General features: G+C 47.4%; 7 protein-coding genes and 1 non-coding gene across 8 annotated transcripts; 5 read left to right on the top strand and 3 right to left on the bottom strand.

The window, feature by feature from the left end:
• The first annotated feature begins 55 nt into the window (after nucleotides 1–55).
• F5Y00DRAFT_240940 (uncharacterized protein) lies at nucleotides 56–2,919 on the top strand. The gene is made up of 3 exons (XM_048008313.1): nucleotides 56–586; nucleotides 657–735; nucleotides 789–2,919. The coding sequence occupies exons 1-3, from the start codon at nucleotides 314–316 to the stop codon at nucleotides 2,489–2,491; spliced, it is 2,055 nt and encodes a 684-aa protein (XP_047863421.1). The 5' UTR covers nucleotides 56–313; the 3' UTR covers nucleotides 2,492–2,919.
• Nucleotides 2,843–2,914, top strand: F5Y00DRAFT_t112. The gene has a single exon. It is a non-coding gene; the product is annotated as a tRNA-Ala (tRNA).
• Nucleotides 2,920–3,038: 119 nt separating the features above from the next.
• On the bottom strand, nucleotides 3,039–5,196 carry F5Y00DRAFT_271045 (MFS general substrate transporter; the record flags this gene model as incomplete). Its single annotated transcript, XM_048012721.1, has 3 exons — nucleotides 3,039–4,548; nucleotides 4,704–5,020; nucleotides 5,130–5,196. The coding sequence occupies 3 exons, from the start codon at nucleotides 5,194–5,196 to the stop codon at nucleotides 3,331–3,333; spliced, it is 1,602 nt and encodes a 533-aa protein (XP_047863420.1). The 3' UTR covers nucleotides 3,039–3,330.
• Nucleotides 5,197–6,731: 1,535 nt separating this feature from the next.
• Nucleotides 6,732–8,589, top strand: F5Y00DRAFT_271043 (aldehyde dehydrogenase; the record flags this gene model as incomplete). The annotated part of the gene is made up of 4 exons (XM_048012720.1): nucleotides 6,732–7,046; nucleotides 7,126–7,461; nucleotides 7,572–8,082; nucleotides 8,145–8,589. 4 exons carry the CDS (start codon nucleotides 6,732–6,734, stop codon nucleotides 8,441–8,443), a joined length of 1,461 nt encoding a protein of 486 aa, XP_047863419.1. The 3' UTR covers nucleotides 8,444–8,589.
• Nucleotides 8,590–9,553: 964 nt separating this feature from the next.
• F5Y00DRAFT_240935 (uncharacterized protein) lies at nucleotides 9,554–10,735 on the top strand. Its single transcript, XM_048008312.1, has 3 exons — nucleotides 9,554–9,924; nucleotides 10,008–10,233; nucleotides 10,320–10,735. Exons 1-3 carry the CDS (start codon nucleotides 9,835–9,837, stop codon nucleotides 10,601–10,603), a joined length of 600 nt encoding a protein of 199 aa, XP_047863418.1. The 5' UTR covers nucleotides 9,554–9,834; the 3' UTR covers nucleotides 10,604–10,735.
• A 17-nt stretch (nucleotides 10,736–10,752) lies between these two features.
• F5Y00DRAFT_240933 (uncharacterized protein) lies at nucleotides 10,753–13,054 on the bottom strand. Its single transcript, XM_048008311.1, has one exon. It carries the CDS (start codon nucleotides 12,953–12,955, stop codon nucleotides 10,922–10,924), a length of 2,034 nt encoding a protein of 677 aa, XP_047863417.1. The 5' UTR covers nucleotides 12,956–13,054; the 3' UTR covers nucleotides 10,753–10,921.
• An 826-nt stretch (nucleotides 13,055–13,880) lies between these two features.
• F5Y00DRAFT_115053 (phospholipase D/nuclease) lies at nucleotides 13,881–17,508 on the top strand. Its single transcript, XM_048003946.1, has 11 exons — nucleotides 13,881–14,227; nucleotides 14,306–14,479; nucleotides 14,545–14,555; nucleotides 14,620–14,893; nucleotides 14,941–14,964; nucleotides 15,021–15,140; nucleotides 15,192–15,291; nucleotides 15,339–15,584; nucleotides 15,653–15,755; nucleotides 15,811–16,005; nucleotides 16,149–17,508. The coding sequence occupies exons 1-11, from the start codon at nucleotides 13,996–13,998 to the stop codon at nucleotides 17,265–17,267; spliced, it is 2,598 nt and encodes an 865-aa protein (XP_047863416.1). The 5' UTR covers nucleotides 13,881–13,995; the 3' UTR covers nucleotides 17,268–17,508.
• Nucleotides 17,507–20,702, bottom strand: F5Y00DRAFT_115057 (thioredoxin-like protein). The gene is made up of 3 exons (XM_048003947.1): nucleotides 19,996–20,702; nucleotides 18,304–19,867; nucleotides 17,507–18,250 (listed from the first exon to the last, which is right to left on the bottom strand). The coding sequence occupies exons 1-3, from the start codon at nucleotides 20,196–20,198 to the stop codon at nucleotides 17,909–17,911; spliced, it is 2,109 nt and encodes a 702-aa protein (XP_047863415.1). The 5' UTR covers nucleotides 20,199–20,702; the 3' UTR covers nucleotides 17,507–17,908.
• Between the last annotated feature and the right edge of the window lie 691 nt (nucleotides 20,703–21,393).

Raw genomic sequence — 21,393 nt, 5'->3', positions numbered from 1 at the left:
CACATTATCTTTTTATAAATTATAAACTTTTAATATCATTCCAAGCTTCCGTTCCTCTCGATGGAAGACGAGCTATTTGACTAAGTAAAAGCCGACATATTCTGGCCCCGCATTTGCACTGTACCAATGATGCTTCTCTCTCATACACCACCATACAGGTCCAAGATTCACTTACACTCTGAATCTTCATTCTAATTTTATTCATCTCAATTCAACAGCCATTGGCATAAACTCGAAAATATTCCTAAGTTATATTTGTATTTAACTATATCCTAATTAAATCTCATAATTGCCGGATTAGTCTACGGAAATTATGTCTAATGCTACCTTAAGGGTCGCATTACTCATCGTCTCTACGACGGCGGCTAGGGATCCATCGACCGATGCTTCTCAGGCAGCTTTAAGCAGCGTTCTTGAAGAAGAAGGCGATGGGCGTTGGGAGCTCGTTGATACTAAGATAGTTCCTGATGTTGCTACTCAGATTCAACAACAGCTTATGTTATGGACGGATGTGGCCGCCGAAACTTTTAACCTCATACTTACTACTGGGGGAACGGGTTTTGCGGTGGCGGACAATACACCAGAGGTAAATGATATAAGTCCAATGTATTCTATAGTTAATCAAGAAATGTAGCAATTTAGCTAACCGAATCTAGGCTGTTTCGGCCCTGATTCATAAACCCGCACCTGGGCTTGTTCATGGCATGCTGACGGCTTCTTTAAACGTCACTCCATGTTAGTATACAAGCCTTGGAATATATTATAAGATCATCAACTGACCATATAAGTCGCTATGATGTCTCGCCCGGTTGCGGGTATCAGGAACCGATCAATCATCATAACTCTTCCGGGATCTCCAAAAGGAGCCCGAGAAAATCTACAGGCAGTTTTAAAGACACTACCGCACGCATGCCTCCAGGCTGCGGGTATGGATTCTAGATCATTACACGTAGGTGGAATCAAGAAGCTTGAGGCAGAGGCCGGTATAAAGTCCAGTGGAGGCCATTCACATTCGCATTCTCACGATTATCATCGTCATGACCACGGGAATAACCATCCGCCTAGCCATAGCCATAGTCATGGACACGGACATAGCCACGGCCATGGTCATTTAGTTAGGCATACGGCGCCTAGCACGAATCCACTATCCAACGATCCCAGCCTAGGCCCTAGCCGTAGGAACAGAGAATCCCCCTATCCAATGCTTTCGGTTGACGATGCCCTCAACAAGATTAAGGACCACACGCCATTGCCAGAAGCCGTCACGTTGAAGGTCGACAGATCGCTCCCTGGCCATGTATTAGCCGAAGATGTGCAAGCGAGGGAAAATGTCCCTGCTTTCAGAGCGAGTATTGTCGACGGTTATGCAGTGGTTGTACCTAGTGATGGGAATTTGAAAGGCGTCTTTCCCGTCGTCTCCGTATCCCACGCCTCTCCGGGAGAGGTTGAGCCGTTAAAGGAAGGAGAAATTGCCAGGATCACTACCGGGGCACCACTTCCTCCGGGGGCCACTTCCGTTATTATGGTGGAGGATACAATTCTGAAGACCATGACTGACGATGGCAAGGAAGAGAAGGAGGTAGAGATTCTCGCTGATGAGGTACAAGAAGGGGAGAATATTCGAGAGGTTGGCAGCGATATCAAGGCAGGGACAGTTATTCTCAGCAAGGGCGAGCAGATATCAGCAGTTGGTGGTGAAATAGGTCTCCTTGCTGCTGTCGGCGTTGCCGAAGTGAAAGCTTACCGTAAGCCAATCATAGGGGTATTATCCACCGGGGACGAAATCGTCCAGCACGATCGGCCTGGCGATTTACGGCTGGGAGAAGTACGCGATACCAACCGGATCACTTTGATGACCGCCACGAAGGAGTGTGGGTACGAGGTTGTTGACCTAGGGATCACAGCAGATAAACCCGGTACCCTGGAAGAGACACTAAGAGACGCATTACGGCGCGTCGATTTCATCATAACTACAGGAGGAGTTTCAATGGGTGAGCTTGACTTGTTGAAGCCCACAATCGAGAGGTCACTAGGCGGCACAATCCATTTTGGCCGCGTCGCAATGAAACCGGGTAAACCAACGACGTTTGCTACCGTTCCCGTAAAGGACAATGCCGGCGAGCGAGTCACGAAGGTCATATTTTCTCTGCCTGGCAACCCGGCCTCTGCCATCGTCACATTCCATCTCTTCGTCTTACCTTCTCTCCACCAGATGTCAGGTATCTCACCGGTTGGCCTAACAAGGGTCCCCGTAACACTCGTGCACGACTTCGTTTTGGACAAGGCACGGCCCGAGTACCATCGCGCAATCGTCTCGGTGGGTAAAGATGGAAATCTGCTTGCTGCTAGCACGGGCGGCCAACGAAGTTCTAGGGTTGGCAGTCTTAGAGGTGCCAATTGCTTATTGTGCATGCCGAGCGGCAAGGAGCCTCTCAAGAAAGGGTCGAAGGTCGATGCGCTTCTGATGGGCGGCATTCGGAGCGAATTATAAATTATAACTACTCTTTTTTATATTAACTGCGATACTCTGAAAGGGAGCTTTAGAACTTGATGCGGATAAGAAACAGCAATATCTCAGATTATGTACGTCCGGATTATAGAGGCGCATATCACTTACAATTCGCCTAGCGCTATCGATCGCATTCGCATGAAAGACTCAATAGAACACAAACCCATATCATATATGCGAGTGGATTTGTCTACAATCGCGTTTGATTAGGGCTGCCCCCATTCGTAGCCCCATCGTCGCCCCATCTTGCAAAATTTAGTTCTATAATTAAATACAACAGCGCAAAAATCTCAACAGCCGAGATTCATTTCTCACACGGTTCTACAACGATACGGGCTTGTGGTTTAGTGGTATAATACTCCCTTAGCATGGGAGTGGTCCGGGGTTCGATTCCCCGCGAGTCCATCATTAGAGGTTAGATTCCTCTTGTACCATACCTTTTTTTTTTTCTTTTTTTTATAACAATCCAGCCTAATTAATGAAGAACAGCCCTCGGCGTCATAGGAGTGAGAAAATATGCTTAAATTGGTATCTACGGAATTATCGCTAGATCATATACCTCGTTGCTCCAAATTCAATAAAATGCGGTTGTCGAATATCCAATCTATCGACGCGTGAGATCATAATATCATTACCTCATGTGTAGCAGTCCTGACCTTCTTTCTATCCCAACTTGGCCTCGGTATGACAGATACCAAAAGAAATTATGCCAATCTATATACCCAATAACTAACCCTAATGACCAAGTTTCTATGCAAATAGAAAAAAAAAATCATATGCGTATCTAACTCCTTCGCGGAAATGATGATGTTTGAAATGCATTACTCCGATATGGCAGGGCATATTCCAGCTTCTATCGTACTATTCTTAACCACAATATTACGTACATGCTTCCTTGGTACCCAGAGGAGCTGTACAATCCCAACCACGGCAACACCAGAGCAGCTAAACCAAGCAGCCGCGGAACCGCCAGCGCTGTAGATGATACCTACTAGTGGCGGGGATACGGTTCGAGCTAAACAGCAAGCAGACATAGCTAGTCCGTTGACCTTCCCAAGCACGAGCGGGGACGGCGTGGCATCTTTAATCAAAATGAGAGCGCAGGGGATAACAATGATACCGAAGAGGCTTTGCAAGATCATAGAGAAATAAATTCCGGGGGATACAAGCGAGGGAGGTAAAGCAGATAAGAAAGGCATGACCACGTATGCTAGAGGATAGAAAACGATATTGATGAAAAAAGACTTCCATACTCCGACTTTATCCACGAAAATCGGGAATATGAACCCCTGGATGAGCAGACCGAGGATTCCATTAACCGACAAGTAGATTCCTACGTCGTGGACAGTGTATCCTAAGCCACCGATTAAATCAAGTTGGCCTGGAGCTGTCGCTGGTTTATCCAAGAGGTGCGTAGGTAGAAGGGTGTTGAATGCCATCTGATGGTACGAAACCAGGACGAGCGCGATGGTAACCATTATGATAGTGAAATTGAAGGCCCGGCCATTAAATATCTCGTTCTGCTTCGGGGTGCTAGGAAGGTGCTTGATCGAACACACGGTCCCAAAAGACGATCTCCTCAGGTCGAAATTCTGCTCGACTGGCACTGGTAGACTCTCCTCGGTGAATACCGGTCTATCACTCGCGGCGCACGAGTGACTCCTAATAGACGATCTTCGATCCTTGGGGCGGCGGTGGAGCGGAGTACGCTCATCGACGATGTCGTCATCCTCTTCGAAGACGGTCTCAGGAGTGGCCTTTCTGTGTCGCGGGTTGGTCTCCTGGAGGAAGAGTATCCCCTGTATAATAGCTAACACGATGACAATGACCGACACAAGGTTTGGCAATAAATAAGGATACCTTCCGAAGATACCATCGGCGGGAAACAGTGAAGGGTAGAATATCGCCGGTTGGGCTAGAAAACCCCCCATAGCGGAACCTATAATACCCCCTAGGGTCCAGACGAAGGGCTGAGAGGCATAAGCTTTCGGCTCGTGCTCTGGCATCTTGACCATTTCCGCAACCATCGTTTGCATCACCTGTAATCAGTGTAAGCAATTATTTAAGTCACGATCAAAAGATGCCAATATAGACTACTTAGGTATTTATCTAACTAAATGGGACGAGGAAGAACAAAATTCAACGAATTAGGTTAGGTAGTTAGTAAATAAAAAGATAAAAAAGCTTCACTTACAGCAACATTCCCATTCAAGGCCCCGCCGATAAATCTAGCCAATAGCGCCACCCAGTACTCGGTCGCTAGCCCGAAAATGAGACTCGAAACGGCTACGCCCCCGAGCCCGAAGAGCACGACCGGCTTTCTCCCGTATCTGTCCGAGAGGGCGCCCCAGCCAATCGCCGTCAGGGCCTCGGCGACGGCATACGCCGAGACCAGGAGACCGGCGTAGAAGGACGCGTCGGTATCGTCGCCGCCGTGCAGGTCTTGCACCATGACGTACGTGTACGCGAGGATGGAGTTGAAGGCGATGGGCTCCGAGAAGCGACATATTGCTGTTTTGATTGCGGCCGGTCAGGATGTAAGTCGAGCGTTTTTGAAGGGTTGTTTGGTAGGTGGTAAGGTAGATAGGTAGGTAGGTAGGTAGGGACCTGGGTTACGCACCGAGGATAGTGAGTTGCTTGGTAGGAAAGGCATGTGAAGACGAATCCTGCACCCTATCCGAAGGCATGGCTCGTTTAGTCTATAGCCACGATAGATGATTATCCAATTGGGCACCAAGACTCTCGGCTCAGCTCTAACCTAGTCTAAAACCTCCGAGGGGATTTTCTTCTAACAGGTAGGTAACTAGCTACTCTGCTACTACCTCTAGTAGATCCTGTCGTTGGAGAAGATTGCTGATCGCACCCAGCTTGAAGAAGGTAGCTTAGGAGGTAGGTAGGTATCAGGGTATGTGTTTTTTGTGTTCGCTTCTGTGCGGGGAAGAACGCCGCTTGCGAGGTCGGCCTGGACAGTGGAGGGGAGGGACCGCTTCGTCGATCACTGACTGATTCTTTGGAGTTTACTCGGCAGAACATCCTTGCAATGAATGTATTTGACTGTTACATATAAATTGGATGTGAACTTATATGTATATGTCTCGCGTAAATGAGATATTGTGGTGTGGACCTTATTAAGTTGAGTAGCAAGTAGAACACTCAGATGTAATAATAGTGAAAAGCTCATGTTATAGAGTTGGCTACTCATTCGAGTAGTTACAAGTTATGTAGGTAACTACAAGATCATACTGCTAAGTGAGTTTTAGGCCCGTACACCCCTTTTCCGTCAGCTACCCCTTTTTATTTTCAACAGCTAACGTATCGATAATCGAGTTATGAGCTTTACTTTTTGCATCAAGTCTTTTTCGTGCGTGTGTGATATAATATAATGTCATGAGCGAAGTTATATAAGTAAGTAGCGTATATAGGTATATACCTTCTACCCAGGCCAAATAAGTAATACAGTATCGCCCCTATTTTTTTTACATCAATAGGTAGGTATTCATACAGCTGCAACTCATCAGCCAGGTCAAGTAGAAAATAGCCAGTGCGAGAAAGTCGCGTAAAGTATATACCGCCAATAATACCACGATCAGACCCTATCATACGGAATACTAAAACATGCGATTTCGAAGTCACAGCCGGTGGTGCCATACCTTGTATCTACTCCCCCCTTTCTCGGGTTTCGTTGAAATTATCGTTGGACAAGCGGACCGGTGACGATATCCTTTACAGGGCCCAAGACAGTGTTGACATCGACTGGAACTTTGGAAGAAAGCGGCGATGATTCAACTCTAACAGGTACGCTGAGATTGGATATGATTATACCGACACCATACAACTCCCCTCTAAGTCGTTCGATATGAGCGTCAATATTGCGCCACGCCGGAGCAAATGATGGCGTAGATTGAGGTCACACAGCTGTAGCGACCTATCAGTTCTGTACATTGCAAGCCAATCTAAGGCCCTACTTATATCATTAGGATACACAGATCCTTCTCGTAAAAGCGGCAGGCATATGCATGTAGAAGACTTTGTCATGGGCTGGTTAGGCACCGGAATGAATGCCAACACACAAGAAATGGCGCGGTAATACAACCTTGAATAGCCATTGACTCTCAGCTTATTTGATTAGCAATAGGTACCATCCGTCCTCATCTCTGCCCTCCACTTAGTTCAGCATTTCTAATATACAAATTCAAAAAGCCTTTGGTGAAATAAAGACAGAATGGCCTCCAATAAGGCTGTATTCTCCCCTCTTGACTTCGATATATTCTACAATGTAATCGACGGGGAACTCTCGTCCACCCAGAATAACGTCCGTTACGGCATAAACCCTTTCACTCTAGAGAACAACCCAGCAGTTCCCGTGATTTCGCTACACGATGTCAACCGAGCCGTCGAAGCGGCCGAGAGAGCAGCAAAATTATGGGCTAAGGTCCCCTGGGACGAACGCGTGAGCGCAATCGGAGAATACGCCAATGCCGTCGAAGGTAAAGCCGAAGACTTTGCCCGGCTCCTAATGAAGGAGACCGGAAAACCCGTGAGTGTATTTTCAGTGCATGGTCCGGTCGAACCTGTTTTTGCTACTGCAGATGAGCTTACTGTGTACCTATCGGTAGATCAATTTGGCTCGACAGGAAATCAACACATGTGTTGAATATCTCAGGGGATTCTGTCAGCTATCCCTTCCTAGCGAAGTCATTGAAGACACAGAAAACCGCAAAGTTGTTAAGCGATACACGCCTGTTGGTGTTGTGGCCGGGATTGCTCCTTGGAATTTCCCTGTTCAACTCTTATGTATGAAGATGGTGCCTGCTGTACTGACTGGCAACGCCTTTATATTGAAGCCATCTCCCTATACGCCTTACTGCAGCCTCAAGTTTGCTGAATTAGCCCAACGCTTTTTCCCTCCCGGTGTGTTCCAAGCCTTGAGTGGGGATAACGATTTGGGGGCTGTAAGTCGCATTTAACACCAGAATCTCCCTTCCCCCCCTATAGCATAGATTGTCTTCTAGAGAATCTATTTCGGGCTTTATCGAGCATATACTGACTTCAAGCTCCGCAGTTACTAACCGAACATCCAAATGTTCAAATGGTGACCTTCACTGGTAGTATTTCGGTGGGGAAAAAGGTAATGGAGTCTTGTAGCAAGACATTGAAGCGAGTGGTACTAGAATTAGGTGGTAACGATCCAGCTATCGTTTGTGCTGACGTCGATCCCGCCTCTGTGGCGGTAAAAATCGCTTCTGCTGCTTTCTGCCACTCAGGCCAGATATGCATAGCGATAAAACGAGTATATGTCCACGAGGCAGTTTATGACGCCGTGCTGGCTACGATTGTCGAGTTTGCAAAAGCATTGAAGTTGGGCTCTGGCGAGGACGCTTTTGCAGGACCAATATGCAACAAAGATCAGTTCGAGCGCATCAGGGACTTACTCCTGAATGTGGAAAGCACAAAGCTTACGGTTGCAACGGGGAGTACGAAGCCTCCATCGGATATGGGCGGTTACTACATCATCCCAACGATCATCGATAACCCACCAGACGACGCACGGATTGTCGTAGAAGAGCAGTTCGGTGAGTTAATCGCAGATAATTAAGATATGTGCAGGTACTAATACGATTCCCATGTGCAATAGGACCTATTCTTCCCCTAATGAAATGGTCAGATGAAGCCGATGTTATTTCCAGGGCTAATAATACCAGCATGGGCCTCGGTGCATCTGTGTGGAGTCGAGATATAGACCAAGCTGAGCGTCTGGGGAAGCAGCTTCAGGCTGGTAATATTTGGATCAACACACACGCCGAGATACAAGCGAGCGCCCCGTTTTCAGGTCACAAGCAGAGCGGGCTCGGAAGTGCAATGGCCGTCGAGGGCCTGAAAGCATGTTGCAATGTGCAGAGCGTATACACTCGTCCAGCCGATGGCACTGCATAACGTCTATAACTGACTCTCGGGCGACACGTACCACGATTATTGTATGACTACCCAAGGTACGCTTTTGAGTATCAATATATGGCCGAGTCTGAAATGTGTTGGATGAAGAGCAATAAACAGCAAGAATAACGTGTGAGTGAGGGGGGTTTATACTATACTGTGAAGCTTCATTAGTGTGTATCGCGAGTAATTACTATATTGCAGGATTCATATAGAAGTTTCGTATCTGCATGTTTCGTACGTATTCCAAGTCACTCAACCAGCCAACATGCGGTATACCCAGAGACTCTTACGAGATACCTTCTTAAGAATGATACGGTACCCAGCTACCTAATACAACTATTTCTGCCCTAGTAAGACCATCTCTCAGTGCCTTTCTCTATCATTACTAATTATTAACATTACTACCGACTTGACGACTATCGGCATGCCTATTCCCCTAATTATAAGACTCAATACATCAAAATCGCAGAAGCGCAGGCTGATCATTATTTTCTCTGTATGAGGGAGGCGAGTCAACTACTTTCTATTATACCTATTCCGTTCCTGCATGTTTCTTCTCTAATCCTTCCTCAGTGCTTGCATAATCAGTCTAGTCCAGCTTAGATATATTACCAGGCTGGGGAATAGCTCAGACCCAAGTTGCGAGTAGTTCTGTACGGACCCAGAAGCTACCTAGGCAATGCTTCAGCTTTTCCTGAATATTTCTGATAAAAATAAAACAATATTTAGGGCAATACGTGCCATCAACAATGCTCAGCGCGATAGAGATCATGGTCAGCTTCCTCGCCACATCAATTGCAACATACCGACCTCTTTACCACCTTATCACTAAGGGGTCAACCACCGAATCTAAGATTCCCTTTAAACCGGTATACTCGGAGTATTAATAAGAGAACTGGCCAAGATTATAAGATATAAAACATCTCACCAATAGAAACAGGGCAGCTGGCTCGAAATCTACACTAATGCTACCAAACGTGTTGGGCTATAATTAGGCAATTACCAACGAATGGAACCCTGCACAAACGGGACACTTAACGGGACACTTACTTAAGTCTTACGTATTTCCTCGTATTAATATAAATACTTGCGCTTCTCGACGCATGGGTATACAAGTGGCTAATTATCCTCCAAGTAACGTGCCATAGCATAGCTCCATAACTTCGTATCCATGCGATTTTATCGATCCGAATAGAGCTATTGCCCTTTATTATAGAGTTAACCCCTTTTTCATACATTCATAGACTATAAATATGCTCGCTCCTTCACGTCTAACCGCAACTATGTAAGACTAAGTACTCTTCTATATCGCTAGAGTAATCATCCCCTTCCACCCACCAACATATCGGCACATACATATCAGCATATAATACAATTACGCCGTAGCTATGCGAGCCCTCACAGCTTTACTCGTCGGCCCGGCCGTCACTCTCGCAGCAGCGATTATACCGCGCGCTGGGTCCGTCCCAGAAGGTCCCGTACGTAGAATAAACAAATACCTACCAACCTAACCTAAGGTACATTACCAAGTAACGGATAGCTTCTAACTCTCTCTCACAAGTGGACTGCTGGCGTCTGGAGAATGCCCGCCGACGACGACTACTTTTTCGCCGGCGACGCCATCAACGCCAGCGGCGGAAAGTTCTACGTCAACAAGAACACGTCCGCTTATTGCCCGGGGGACGTAGAGAACCTCGACTGCTCTCTTTATCCGGGATCCAAGACGGTATTCGCAGGCGGCAATAACACTTTATTCCTAAACGTCGGGGTTCCGGGCGGACAGCAAGGTATGTAAGAAGAGATGCTTGCCTATATTTATATTTAGTATCCACGCTTCAACATTCAAGATAGCTAAAGCGTACCTACCCCATAGTCTATATCGCAGAGGATGGCTCGCTGTCGTACACTATACCACATTCTGGGGCGCTGCCCGAGGGATCCGTTTCCACCGGCTTCGAGAGACAGCGCAGCGAGTCGTTTGGAGCTCCTGTAGTGTTAGGAAACGCCGGCCAGCCCTGGCTGATGTGCCCGGTTAGCGAGGGTGAGCCGAGAGAGAGAACGTACCAGATATACGTCGGCCGCGGGACTGAGAACTGCTTAAATACCGGGGTAAGGACTTACACGTCCTCTGGACCGGATGCCTGGGAATACGCATAATCAACCCATGGCTAGTGAATATTCAGATTATGGACAAAGGGTAAAAACCCGTCACTAGGCCAAACTATCTTGTAGATAGTCAAAAAGCACGTTCTTCACCTGATACTATATAAATCAAACGCATGCATTTAGTCTCCGAGTGGCATAAGTGAAGTTCAAAGTTGGGGATTTTATTAGAATGACATTATAGACATTTACGTGCCAATATTCGTATTGGGGACGATGTCTATAATTGGATATCGTAGGAATATATCACGCAGGACTATAAAGCGGGCTTAACCTATGACCTAACACGTGTAGATCAGAGGCGATATGTACCTATCTCCTTTGCTTCTTAGCTTTGCCATTCTGCCGCTGCTGCCCATCAGGAGCATCGGTGTCTGTTTTCCGCTTCTTGCGCCTCTCCTCAAGCAGCTGCTTCATTCCTGGCGTAGCCTTGTATCGCGGGTTCGAAGGATCAATAGCGAACTCATGGCTATCAAAGACAGCCTTGAATCGATCGTCTTTAACATCCATCTCGAATCCTTCTTGGAGACCACCATGGTCTTCCACTTCCTTCTTTCTCTTCTTGTGCTTCTTGGATTTCTGCTTTTCCGCGCGAGTAATCTCGTTCATGTCGAAATGGTCGAGATGTTCAGCAGCATCCTTGGAATCTTCAGCCATGAGTCGCTCCAATTGGGCCTTCTGAGCAGCATTCTCGGCTGCTTCAGCTTCTTTTGCTTCTCGTCTCTTGCGGCGTTCTTCCTTCTTTTCGCTATGTTTCGACTTTTTAACCGGCTCATCAGTTGTAAAAAAGGGGTCATCAAAAGCGAGATCGTCCTTGGGTTGCTCGGTCTCATCATCTTCTTGGCCGGAACCTTCATCACGTTTCGTGACAGCTTTCTCCTTCTTCCGAGCTTTCCTTTCTCGCTCTTTACGCATGTATTTTTCGATCGTAGTCTCTTCGGCATCCGGTTCTTTCTTCTTTTTACCATCGTCCATCAGCGCGGCGGAGAATGTAATTTGCATATCTCCGACCGGACCAGATTTTGAAGGCCGCGACAACGGTTCGGAACTCAAACCGAGAGCTTCACGAAGTTTCTTTGCTTTTAACTCCCTTTTCGTCAATTTCGGCTGATCGTCTGCAACTTCGGCCTGGTCCTCCTCTCCTTCGCTCTGAGCGTCCTCGTCGTCACTATTATCGCTTGCAAGATAAGCGCGCAGATCATTCTCTTCAATTTCTGCGCGACTACCACTGAATGCCCGCTTGATATTCTCCCTCCTAGTCGTCTCTTCGGGATGTATATCCCAAGTAAGTTTAACCTTAGAATGTTGTAAAGCATCAGTTGTGAACTCGGTTGGTTTGTAATCAGGCGATATGGAATCGCACTCATCCCTCGGCTCATCATCGAATGTGACATCATCAGGTATAAATCTCAAGTCCATAAAATTCGAAGATGCCTGGTATTCTGTGCCATCCGTCGCAGCATATATCTTCTCTGCTGTCGCCGTATCAGAGCATACCACGACGGCATAATAGTAGCGCAACCGGTCCAGCTGGTAAGCTCGAAGTGCATCACTGTCAAAGTCTTGATCATCTCCTTCCTGGATGATTTCGTTTTTTATCTTTTCGTCATCCTCTTCGTCATCGTCGCTATCTTCGGAGTCAGGCTCGGATTCTTCGTCCTGGTGCTCGGAGGACTTCTTGAATATCTCCCTGGGAGGCCCTTCCAACTCTTCCCTTTGCATCCTCTCCTTGCCAAACTCGCTCGGGTAGATGGAAACTCGCTCGATCCGTCCACCTTTAGGCACAAAACTAGAGAAAAGAGCCATCAAATCGGCGGACTTTATATAATCCCAATCTAGATTAACGATTGCTATCCGCTTCGTGACCTCTCCCGTTTCGACGTCTGCTTGAGCGTCGCGTAACCTTTGCATACTCCCAGACGTAGCTACTTCGGCCTCCTCATCCTCTTCGTTTTTATCATCTTCGTCATCCGAGTCATCCGAGTCGGATTCGGAAGACGAGAACCCACCACCACGAGCAGGGTCATATTTAGTATTGGCTTTTTGAAGTTCACGCTCAACAACACGATCCTCATCCACTTGGGCGTCCTCGTCGTCCTCGGCTTGGTATATATTTTGCAGGGCCTTCTTTTTATTATCCGACTTCAACTTGCGACCGTATTTATCGACTTTAGCACTCGCGACGAAATCCTCATCCTTAAGCATACGTGAGAAACGTTTGTCTATAGTAGTCTTGGTGCGACTCTTGGAGGGTAGGCGGAAACGAGGGTCGGATTCGAAGTTAGCGAATCGTGAATCGCCCTTCGCAGACGGGGCATCTTGCTTCTTGGATTCTTTTTTAGGCATCTTGAATTGATTGGCCCTTAGTTTGAGCACTACTATATCTCGTCAATTGACTTGATTGTAGGTTTGCGCATGTAAAGTCGCAAGTCGCAAGTCGCAAGTTGTCGCAGAGAATGGGACAATTTGAAAATTTTAGTGGGTCTAGAATTCGTCCGGTCTTTTTGGCTTGTTACAGAAGGCGGTGACGATGAGTCCCGATGCTTACCGCCTGCCTTACTCTCTCTATGTACGTACATACTTTGTACAGATTAGTGTAGGTACCGAGAGACTAGAGTTGGTTGCACAAATTATTATACACTGTCACGCGACATGGGTACATGCATTACTTCGGGTTATATTAGGTTAGTTACCTAAGGTATGTACCTGAACTAGTACCTAACTAACTGTTGTAAGTGCGGGTAACTTATTAACTTATTCTCCTTGAAACATCTTTGATGCCCCTCCGTCGCTCACCAACGCTGCAAAGTCTCCTCTTCATCCCACAAATCGGATGCTCAATACCGTATTCTGTATAGTGCATAATTATCTGTTATAAACTACAACTTATAACCTGGTGGGGGAGGGGGAGAGGGGTACAGTCGCATCTAATAGGCCTGTTAGTATCCTATATCCTATCAATACATCAGCTTAGAAGGGCTTGGTTACCAGGTGTGACCATTCATAAATCGGATTGAGAAAGCTATATTCACTCTTGATTTGTTCGTTGTGATCATTATGGGGGCTGATGCAAGCCAATGCAAACCAATGCTTCAGCTTGACAGCCGTATCCCGGGTCCCACCAAGGGAAGGGACTTGGTCACCCCTCCACGACATAAGAGCTGTGATTCAAACCTGACCGCAACGGTCGTCTTGAATACAGATTTGTATACAAACCGTAGCTAAATCTTGGATTACCGTAGCTTACCTAGGTAACCATTTAAATCCTCCAATCCATTGTCAATTTCCTTTTCTATGAGGTCTAGATATATAGATTCCTCACCACCTTTTTACCAATCTACTATTTAACCTACCTACATATTACTTACAATCCCATCATATCCAATATGGAGCAATTTCTGCAGAAGGCGGAAGATGCCTTTAAAGATGTGAAGGAGGCCTTAAAGGGGGGCAACGAGGAACATTCCCAGCAGGCCCAGCAGGATAACGAAGGTCCCGTTTCGCAACAGGTGCCAACTAACCATCGTTTCCAGTCCTTTGCACCTCAGACTACTGGCTCTGTCAAGTGGTATGTCGATGGAGCATCGTACTTCTACGCCGTATCTTTAGCTCTTGAAGGTATGCAATGTTATAAAGCCCAGTATAATAAATAAGTATAATAAATACTGCGAGTAGCTCTGCTAATTTAAAACACAGAGGCTAGAGAAAGCGTGTATATTCTGGACTGGTGGCTAAGTCCGGAGCTCTACCTTCGCCGTCCTCCTTCACGCAATGAGCAGTACCGTCTCGACAACATGCTTCGGGCGGCTGCTGATAGGGGCGTTGAAATACGTATCATCGTATACAAGGAGGTCACCCAGGCCCTAACCCGTATGATATTCCTTAACTTAGTTTTTGTCACTGCAAGTTCAGCTAACCTATTGGGCGACCACCAGTGGACTCTGCGGTGAGCATCTATATTATATATATTATACCCAAGACTTACGCAACTTACTGATTATCCTCGTTAGCATACCAAGCACGCCCTGGAGGCCTTGCATCCAAATATCAAAGTGTTTAGACACCCCGATCATCTGCCGACAGACCGAGCAAAGCTTGAGACCGCCTTTGCCGATTTATCGCTAGACAACCTCAAGTTGAATGACTTTAGCTTGTCCAAAGTCTCCGGAGAGGCACTAAAGGAACTTTATGGCTCATTTGGTGATACTGTACTGTACTGGGCCCATCACGAGAAGCTATGCGTCGTCGATCGACGCCTCGCCTTCATGGGTGGTCTCGATATGTGTATGTGGAACGTCCAAACCCCTGAATTGGCACTAATATATCTCCAGGCTTTGGAAGATACGATACAAACAGTGAGTTCTACCCTGTGGTACTTATATCGACGCCTCGGCTTACCGAAAACGAATAGGCCACCCTATTGCCGATGCCCATCCCGGTAATTTAGATGCAATTGTCTTCCCCGGTCAAGATTTCAACAATGCTCGTATCTACGACTTCGAAGGTGTAGATAACTGGGATCATAACCAACGTGAGTTATTGATACCGGTCGATCCGGCAAATATTCTAACCGAGAGAACAGTCGACCGAACGAAGAACTCAAGGATGGGCTGGTCTGATATTGCCATTTCCCTCAAAGGCCCTATCGTGCACAATCTCATCGACCACTTTACGGACCGATGGTAAGTGCTTGTGAAAGAGTCATAGAACGTAATTAACACAGTCTCAGGAACTTCATATACAATGAGAAATATACCAAGAAAGATACTGGCAAGTACCAGAGAATTGTGGTAGGCGGTTCTGCCGAAAGGTCCCGCGGAGAACAACACCATGGCATGTTCGACGATTTCCAGGGCCATTTTAATCGCGGTATGAGACGACTCGTGGGCGATGGAGGCGAAGAAGAAGAACACCGCAGCCGAGGTGGTGATAACTACGACCATTCTGGTGGCATTAAGATCCAGCTCTGCAGAAGGCGAGTCCACATTCCCTCCTATAAATGGTTATAGTTGGGTTAACTATACAATACTGACTATCTTAAAGTTGCTGCGAGTGGTCTGCTGGCCACCCTACGGAGCATTCGATTGCCAATGCATACGTTAACGCTATTGAGAATGCCGAGCATTTCATCTATATTGAGAACCAGGTAAGCTCTTGAATCGAGTAGTTAGTACTTTTATTAGTCGTCTAACACAGGTCAGTTTTTCATCACAGCCACATCCGACGAGCAGCGTCCGGTTGAGAACAAGATAGGTGCCTCGATTGTATCACGTATTGTCCGCGCCCATGACAACGGGGAGGACTTCCGCGTCATCGTGTTGATGCCAGCTGTGCCCGCGTTTGCCGGCGACCTCAAGTCCGATGGTGCTCTCGGAACCCGTGCTATTATGGAATTCGTACGTAACACTGAGTCCTTCTACCCTGTCTCGGGAGTCTGAGCACCGTAGTCTACTAGATTAAGTGGTTGGCTATTATACCCCGAGACATCCATAACACCCTGAAACTAGTCAATAAGACAGCTGCTAACTCGGTATCACAGCAATACAACAGTATCAACCGCGGTGGTCACAGTATCATCGAGTCCCTACAACAGCAGGGTGTTGACGACTGGCGCCGCTACATCGGCTTCTACAACCTGCGCAACTACGACCGCATCAACATATCCTCTACTCTAAGACAAGCCGAACAAGACAGCGGCGTGTCCTACGAAGATGCCCGTCGCGAATACGACGACAGGGAGCAGGGCTACCGCTACGGCGACGACAACGGGAGACGTGACGACGGTAGTTACGACCGTTACCAGTCCGCCGCCTCCAGAGTCGACGACAGCACCTGGGACACCGTGTCTAGCTGCTACATGGAAGGCGGTCCTGACATCCGCGACGTCCCGTGGAACGGCAGCGAAGAGGACGAGATAAACGCATTCGTGTCCGAGGAGCTGTACATCCACAGCAAGGTACTCATCGCCGACGACCGCCTCGTGATCTGCGGTTCGGCCAACCTCAACGACCGCAGCCAACTCGGGACCCACGACTCCGAAATCGCCGTCGTAATCGAAGACCAAGAGCCCGTCGACAGCAGCATGAACGGGCAACCATTCACAGCCTCCCGCTTCGCGACGTCGCTGCGCCGCCAGCTCTACCGCAAGCACCTCGGCTTGCTACCCGACCAGCCCTGGGACCAACCCAACGCCAACTGGACGCCCGTGGACCGGGACCCGCAGCAGTACGACTGGGGATCGCCGTCGGACAGGCTCGTCGAGGACCCGATGAGCGAGGACTTCTGGCGGCTGTGGACGGAGACGGCGCGCACCAACACCGAGGTCTTCAGCAAGGTGTTCCACCCGGTGCCCAACGACCTCGTGCGTACCTGGGAGCAGTACGAAGACTTCTTCAGCCGCCACTTTACGATCCCCGGCGGCGAGGACGATAAGGAGCACAGGCACAGGCGCGACGACGAGGAGGAGCAGCAGAACAAGGTCGAGTACGGGCACGTCGTGCGCGAGGAGTTCCCCGGCGGTGTTGCCGAGGTCAAAGATTGGCTGAGCCGTGTGCGCGGCACCTTGGTTGAGATGCCTCTCGAGTTCTTGATCGAAGTCGAGGACCTCGCCAAGAACGGACTCAGTCTGAATGCTTTCACGGACCAGATCTACACTTAAGACTTAAGACGTAGCTTGTTGGACAATTGTATAGGAGGTGGATTACGCCCTGGATAAGGGGTTTAGCTATAGAAAGGCGAGTTCATCTTGTCTACCTACCTGCTTTTTTTCGTCTAGATAGGCAACTTAGAAAAGAATAAACCGCGTTGAGTTACGATATTATCATCCTGTTAGGCTTCTTAACCATCATAATTGGCATCATTGCTCATGAAATTCTGCGTAAGACGTTGAGCATAAAGATAATCCAATCATCCAAACCAAGACATAGTAAGTTAATATCAAAATAGTAAAGGGATATTATTATGAGGATGCATTTGTCTCTGCTGTCGTGATAGAAACACAAGAGAGTTCGGTCTATCCTGACCGCTCTCGTCTTTTCACCCTCAACTGCTCCGTTCCGCCCCCCCCTTCGTTTCGTGACGCGCCGTAGCTTTCTATACTAATGTAGAAACGTATCCATAACCAAACACCATATGTAGAAAAATTACGATGGGCAATTGTATGGGTCGCCTGTTCAAGCGCGAGGACACAAGAGAGTAGTATACAGAAACTCCCGCTGGGTGAATATCAACTCCAGTAACCCATGTCTTCCCAAATGCCAATGCTTCAAATCTTTATTTCCCCGCCTGAAAAATGCTTATTCAGTCCTTCTTCCCATTAGCTGTGTTACCAAGGAGACCCTCCTTTATTTCTTTGATAGGAAGGTTGTCTTCTAGGCGGAAATGGCCACGGTTCCTCCGGATTCGTCCCCGGAACCATGAGGCACATCCAAGACCAATTCCTGCTATGCAGCCGAAGGAGAGGTACGGATGCTCGGTAAAGGTGACTCGTATGTCGAAGAAGATCTTCTCGAAGCTCGAAATCGTGAGCTTAGGTTTAATTAGCGGAGGAGAAGCAGTGACCTTCGAAATAGTCTCTAGGATCGATACACGTGAGGGGACAATGGGGCTGCCCGTTATGGTCATGTCCCAGTATCGTCGGTTCTACAATCAAGTTAATGCAATGTAACGAAACGATCGTTCGGGCTTAAACTTACGTCCTCGTCATTTATGATCACCCGCTCACCGTCTTTGATATCGATACCATAAGTGGTTCGGATCCACCTTTGCCAAAAGACACCATCTACCCAGGCAAATGTAACCTCTTTACGGTCAGACATGTCCATGCTAATCCGGATACTTTTAGCGGCCCGCAGAGCCCGTTGGTCATTGCGGTCTTCCGCCTCCTCGAGGCGGAGCTGCTTAGCGTCACGAAGGTTCTGTCGTTCTAGCTGAAATAATTGTATCTGCTTGTCCATCCACTCGTTTGCGGCACGCTTCATTTCGCGCTTGGCGCTTAAGAAAGTCTCCTGGTCTTCCCTATTTAGGATTCCTAGGACAACAATCTTTCCATCCATGATTTCACGAGCATTCGAGGCAGTAAGCTCTGGGACGATAGGTAGCCAGACAGACTTCATCCAAGTAAGAACCAGATGAGTATCGCGCATTTCTCTAGGGGTCAAGGGTGTGTAATACGTAGGTCGCCCTTCCCGCGAGACGAGCAATCTAGGCCAGGTCGTGATCTTGAATCTATCGTAGAGTACAGGGTCTTTCGTTTTAACCAGTTTAGCGTGTCCGATCAGACTGAGAGGCAATCTCTCGAGGGCCATGAAGTCCTCAGTGGTGGTGGCGTGGTCGTAGAAATAGACGAAAATAACATCCTCCTTCTCTTCGAGGGCCTTGAAAGACGAGGCGTCAACATCCTGAACACCAGTGCAAATATCCAAGGCCTTCTCGGCATACTGAAGGAAATCGCCAAGTCCGCGCAAGCCATTGTATTCAACGCGCTCGCCTCCTCTAAAGAACAGAATGCTGGGATAACCTCGAAGATGGACGTCCTTGCATAGCCTAGATTCCGCATCGCAGTTGACCTCACCGATGTTGAGTTTGCCCTGCATCTCCTTAGCCAGCTGCTGCCAATTCGCAGCCATAGCTTGGCAATGATGACACCAAGGAGCATAGAACTTGATAAACCACGGCTCCTGGGTCATTGTTACGAGAGTCTGAAAACTTTCGGCCGTTAGGGATACGGAAATCCCTTGCTCATTGGGAGTCTTGGTCGGCTTAGATGGTTTCACGCTGTCCACTTTCACAGGTGTAGACTTTGTCGCAGGAGTAGCATCGTCGGATTCACCCTTCGCAGGCTTTTCAACCTTCTCAGCCTTCTCGGTAGTTCCTTCAGTCTCGGATGATCCTTCAGGAAACGATTTCGCACCGGGTTTGGGAAGCGAAAGCTCCTTGGGGCGAGTACCAGGCTTTTCCTTCTCGAGCGCGCCCTCAATCATCTTCGCAATGACAGTTATATCTTTACCGCCATGGACACGGTCAGCGATCTCGCCATCTTTGAAAATTCGGGTCTCGGGCCATGTAGTGATCTCATGCTTTGCACATAGATCGCCATAAGCCACACAGTTTAGCTCGGCAAATCTGATATCGTAAAACTTCTCAAAGGAAGTTGCAGCGGATCCCGATTCCGACTCGCTCGGGACTTTAGAAGTGTAGTAGTATTCGTACAAAGTCTGATAGGTCGGCGCATAATCTATACAGTGAATACAAAACGGACTATTAAACCGTAAGCAAACTGCTGAGACATGCTACAAAGGAGTAACATTGGAGGGGCATATTATTATGTATCGGAAAATAATGTATAGAATCCCGAAGCCTAAAGCCTAGTGATAAAAAGGTCTTACCTGTAATATTTGACAACCAGGAATTTTGAAAGTTTCAGCTCCTTATCGATGGTATCGGGGGTTAACTCGAGTAATGGAGGTACTCTTTTGCCATTAAAATATGTGTTCTCCCGGTCAGGACTATCACTTGTCTCCGAACCAATTGCTTGCGCAGTGCCGAGGACTGCAGCGCTGAGGAACAGCGCGAGAGAGGCGAGCCTCATGGCTAATAGGGTGCGATTTATTGTCGCGAATAACGAGCGTGTCGATGATTGAACAACCAATGATTAGCAGGGAAAGCGTCGACGTAGGAGAGTAAAGTCGTCGCGTCAATCGAATATTGATTAAGATGGCCAAGAGCGCGACTCAGCACAGGGGGTTGAGAAGGGACTTGAAGTTGTTGGCGAGGAGCTTTTTCCGGTCTAGTTTTTTGGAGAAAGGGGCAACGAAGAGAATCGCGCGTCACCGGCTCCAGTACATCGGAATATGTCCAGTGGGAAGAAAATGAACAAGGAATGAAAAGAGAATAACTAGGAAAAAAAGAAAGCAGATAGTTACGTCTGCAGAATTAAAAGCCAACCCAGAGCAAAAATAAAAAAGACATTCATTCAAGAGGCTCGAGTTCGCTAATAGTCGTCCGTATCACTTCTATGGGTTAAATGGTTAAGATGATAAAGCACGTAAGTTGGGAAGGATGCGAAAATTGGATTGTTGAAACGAGACTATCGCTCTACCTTTTCCGTAAGGCCAGAAAACAAAGTGCACCGCCTTCTGTGCTATCTGTTGACTGTGTGGAGAGTCTAAGGTGAGTATTACGTCGTACCTAAACAGCCGTACTAGGCCAGCTCATGGCCCAAGACAAACAAGAGCTACCTTGTGAGTACTTTGCTTAATTAGTTGTACAGTGTGTCTCAACCTTATCAAGAGTCTCCACACGACCCCTTACAGCAGTAGTGATACTTAAAAAAGACACCACTAACAAAAGTGTACTTAGCCACGATGGGATGATAGCTACCATGTGGCTAATGCAGTCACAAGAGGTCCAGATTACGTCCAGATTACATCCTGTATACTACCGTTTTAACTTAAACATTGACAAATGCAATGCCTTCGTTCCATTCAATACTGGAGGCCTCCCCGAGGGGCGGCACAATCCTTAAGTTTACTAATTAGGTCTTATCTTATAAGCCAAGCCAAATAATTGACTTGATTGGTTAAATCCCGTAAGGCCGTAATGGCCGCTTAACCTCGCCGCGCGAGGGGTTACGGGCGCTCGGCACGTGCTTCGCACGTGCCTCGCACCCATAACCCCCCGCGCGGCTCGATAATTATATAAATTATTAATAATTTTAAAAATATAATAAAAATTAATTAAAAATATAATAATATTTATTTTAATATAAAATAATTTTTAAATTT

The sequence above is a fragment of the Daldinia vernicosa genome (genome assembly GCF_022497035.1).
Source record: "Daldinia vernicosa strain CBS 139.73 unplaced genomic scaffold F5Y00scaffold_33, whole genome shotgun sequence".
Classification (NCBI taxonomy): Eukaryota; Fungi; Ascomycota; class Sordariomycetes; order Xylariales; family Hypoxylaceae; genus Daldinia; species Daldinia vernicosa.
Note: the sequence above shows the minus strand (reverse complement) of the source record. Positions and strands in the feature narration are given on the sequence as shown.